Source organism: Triticum aestivum, unplaced genomic scaffold (genome assembly GCF_018294505.1).
Source record: "Triticum aestivum cultivar Chinese Spring unplaced genomic scaffold, IWGSC CS RefSeq v2.1 scaffold158814, whole genome shotgun sequence".
Lineage (NCBI taxonomy): Eukaryota > Viridiplantae > Streptophyta > Magnoliopsida > Poales > Poaceae > Triticum > Triticum aestivum.
Window position 1 is genome coordinate 1 of NW_025240629.1, and position 3,543 is coordinate 3,543.

General features: G+C 43.9%; 1 protein-coding gene across 1 annotated transcript; it reads right to left on the bottom strand.

The window, feature by feature from the left end:
- Nucleotides 1–283: 283 nt before the first annotated feature.
- On the bottom strand, nt 284–2,589 carry LOC123176800 (E3 ubiquitin protein ligase DRIP2-like; the record flags this gene model as incomplete). Its single annotated transcript, XM_044590849.1, has 6 exons — nt 284–505; nt 869–941; nt 1,337–1,387; nt 1,476–1,717; nt 1,818–2,127; nt 2,490–2,589. Coding segments are annotated over 6 exons (998 nt in total), but the record flags the coding sequence as incomplete, so codon positions are not given.
- Nucleotides 2,590–3,543: the final 954 nt, after the last annotated feature.

The following is a 3,543-nucleotide window of genomic DNA, read 5'->3' on the forward strand; positions in this document are numbered from 1 at the left end:
AATTACCACAAACACATGAACAATTTTGTCTGTAAATTCTTGTCATAGCTGTAGACCAAAAATGTAGTCATGGTAACGTTTCAGGTTTTTGTCTAGCAAGTCTACCGCCATCGCTAACCTCTTTCCGCCGCCCCTCTCTCTTTACACGGTCCATAAAACGAATGAGAAATATGCAGGTATGTATGAATATATATCCTAGCTAGGCCGACTGGTGGACGACGAGCATGAGCAGACCACGGGGACGGAGGGGCTAGCAGCAAAAGGGACCTGGATGCCAGGCTAGCTAGGTGCTGCAATGGCATGGGATGGAGGCTGTTTTCTTCGTGCAGCAGAGGGACTTGGACGCCAAGCACCGCCGGTAGCCCAGCTCCATCACGAACTCATTCGCTGGAGCACCCACCGGCCTCTGGACCCTGCGCTTCGGCTTGCGGCTCAGCCACTGCTTGAGTAGGCCGTGCAGCGTCGTCGAAGGGCAGACCGGCTTGCCATGGCATAAGATCTCCACCTGCATTTCGCACAAGTATACATACAGGTGGTCAGGCCAAATAGCACATTCAACATTGTCCATGTGCAAACATACTTTCTCGGCTTACATGTGCGATAACAAGAAAAATGATATTAATTGGTGCAAATGAATCATACTATATATGCCACCATCCAAATCTACAAATGCAGCAAGGTGGTGGTTCCTTTCACGGGAAATCGGTGGGGGTGGTGGCCCGTTCATTATTTCTGAATAATAAAATCTACAATGCAGCAAACTGGAGATTTATTGATGATCTAATTCTAATGCTTGGAAGCTAGCACCTTGACAGGAGGCCCCAGACAACAATCAAAATCAAAGCACAAAGACATCTAAAATGCTCACCTTAACGTCACTTGCTAGCTCAAGTTTTTTCATAATGAGCTTCAGGATAGAGGAGACCTGCATAGTTCCATCTCTGAAACAAGAAGAAAAATCCATATTAAACAGAATGTATTAAATTCTTGGAATTGAGTTGCGTGTTAGCTGAATTCCTGGAAGGGATGAACGAAAAAAAGCATGCAGGATTTTCGAATGAAACATCCTCTCCAATGCTGATAAAAATTGTTAATCTAGACACTTCACCTTCATATTTTGAAATGAAGGAAATAACTCTTGCTGATACCATAGCACAGTTGCTACTAGTAGAAAACATAACATGAAAAGGGGCATCAGCGCACAGCGCCATCTAAAATTCTCAAGCTGGGAAAAAACCTTGAGCAATCTATGCTACAAATAAGAGGATACTAAGTGAAGTATGAGAGGCCTCTATCATTGTTGACAAAGAAACTTGAAGATTAATGGGGAACTCACTTAATTCTGTAGAAATTATTTTTTATCTGAGGCAGCCGTTTAGCTTCTGCCCTGCAAAACAGTTTTCATTTTGATGTGAGGACGCAAAAAACACGGTCCATCAGAATTAATACGAATATTGAATATGTTGCAATCTTACTGGTTCAGTGAAGTCACTAGTGAAAACCAGACTGGGGTAGTTATTCCATCATCCGAGTCTGCTTCTGGGCTTTCCCTCAGACTATCCTCTGTGGTTGTTTTGTTTTTCCGACTTTCCCCCAGATAACATAATGTTTGTGACTTCTTCGCGCTTGCCACGACTAAGCTCCGTAAGGGCTTATGAAGCTCTTCATTGTCAATCGTCTCGTGATTCTTTCCATCTTCAGAAATATCTGCACTATTCTGTTTTGGATGGAAGTGTACTCAGAATAAGCAAATGTTACAAGACAGTTGGCATCAAACTTGCATATGAAATTATGTGCTGGTAATACTTTAGTAGTACCTTCTTTTTGTTTGCAGATGTTGGCACCTTGGTTGATTTTGGTGCTGAGGCCATCTCAGTCTTCTGATTATAGCCTTCCGATTTATTTGGCAATTTACCGACAGAAAACAAATGGGACATGAATTTCCTTCTTGCAGCTCTCTGTCCTGTCAGAGTAGGTTGTGTTGCCATCTTCTGGGTTTCAACCAAGGAAGAAATGGACCTCTCTTTTATCTTTGCTGGCAGTGTAGTACTTGGAGCCTCAGAAGCATCAACTTCTGCTTTAGGTGGAAACGCATGGTCCCTGATAGCCTGAATTTTTGGATCATCCCTTCAAACAAGGAAACAATCAATCATGTTAGGTAGCAGCATATAGTAGAGTACCTGAGTCGAGATCACAGGAAAAATAAGAATAAGTGGCTGGAATTCTAAGTTTTTGTTTCACAAAACAAGAATGTATGTATACATAGATAGTTTCTTCTATAGATACATTCTAAGCTTCTGCTTCACAAAAAAAAAAAAACAAGTTTGGTCTGGCTATTAGTGAGAGTTTGCACTTGTAATTACACTTGTATTGCATAACTCCGCTGGTGTACTTATACATAGACTTAAAGAAATTGAGAACTGACAAGTTGAAAAAACAATGTTGTAGATAACTATATAGACAACCTTGTTATTTTAACAATTACTTACCTGAGTTTCTCTTCAGGAGCAATCCCAAGAGCAGCGTTGCATACGGGGCAGGATTCGATCCCCTCCTCACCTATTTTCTTCAGGATACAATCCCGGCAAACTGCTTACAAAAAGGCGGTCACAAGAGGAACTCCACAGGCAGGCATGCAAGTTTCATGCAGAGATTTGAAAGAATCGAATTTTACATGCTTGGCAAATGAAAACAATATTATGAGTAAATTAGCTAGCTAGTAGCAACAATGCAACAAGACTAGATACTTGGCTTGCAACCAACCAGTCCAACAAGGAGTACCAACAACCGACACAGATTCCCGGCCGAGTCTTGGTGATCTTTGGAGCTTGGTTCCTTCTCTTGTAGAGTGTAGTGTTGTTGTGGTGCTGGTGTGATGTTTTTGTGTGCTGTTGTGGGTTTGTGTGCTCTCAGTCTGGGCTTTGTAATGTGTCTTCTTCTTCATACATGAAATGAAATGCAATGCCGTTGATTTTCGCCAAAAAAATGACCACGGCCGGCCAGCGCAGTGCAGAATGCCTGTTCAAACGGACACAACATTTCATGCCACCATCTACAAGCTCCCCCACCATCGTCTACAACCTCCCCAACCATTACCTAACACACACGAAGCTACTAGATAGAGTGCATCGACACCATACAGTTCCATTCACCCTGCGACAGGTGCCAAGGCTTTACAACTTTTGCTCCTAGCACCAAAAGGAAACTGGGACCGAATGTCCTTCCAAGAGGATGGCCCCGGCGGCCACCACGGGGAAGTCCAAAGTGCCGTGTCGTCGGGACATGGAAGACACCTGGAAACGCCAAAGGTTGGCTGCATTGTGGACTCTAAACTTCCAAAGAAGAGAGGTGGCGACATTAGACCGAGAGCACGAGAGCACGGCGTCGGCTCCGGATGGATTTCTGCGTGAGAGCACGGGCGAAGAAACTACCGCAGACCGAGAGCACGGCTAACAGGCCAGGTTAGACTGATGTTTGCTCGCGTATTTGTTTCCCCTCTCCTGTAACTCTAAACCCCATCTCCGCTGCCATGACTCCGCAGAC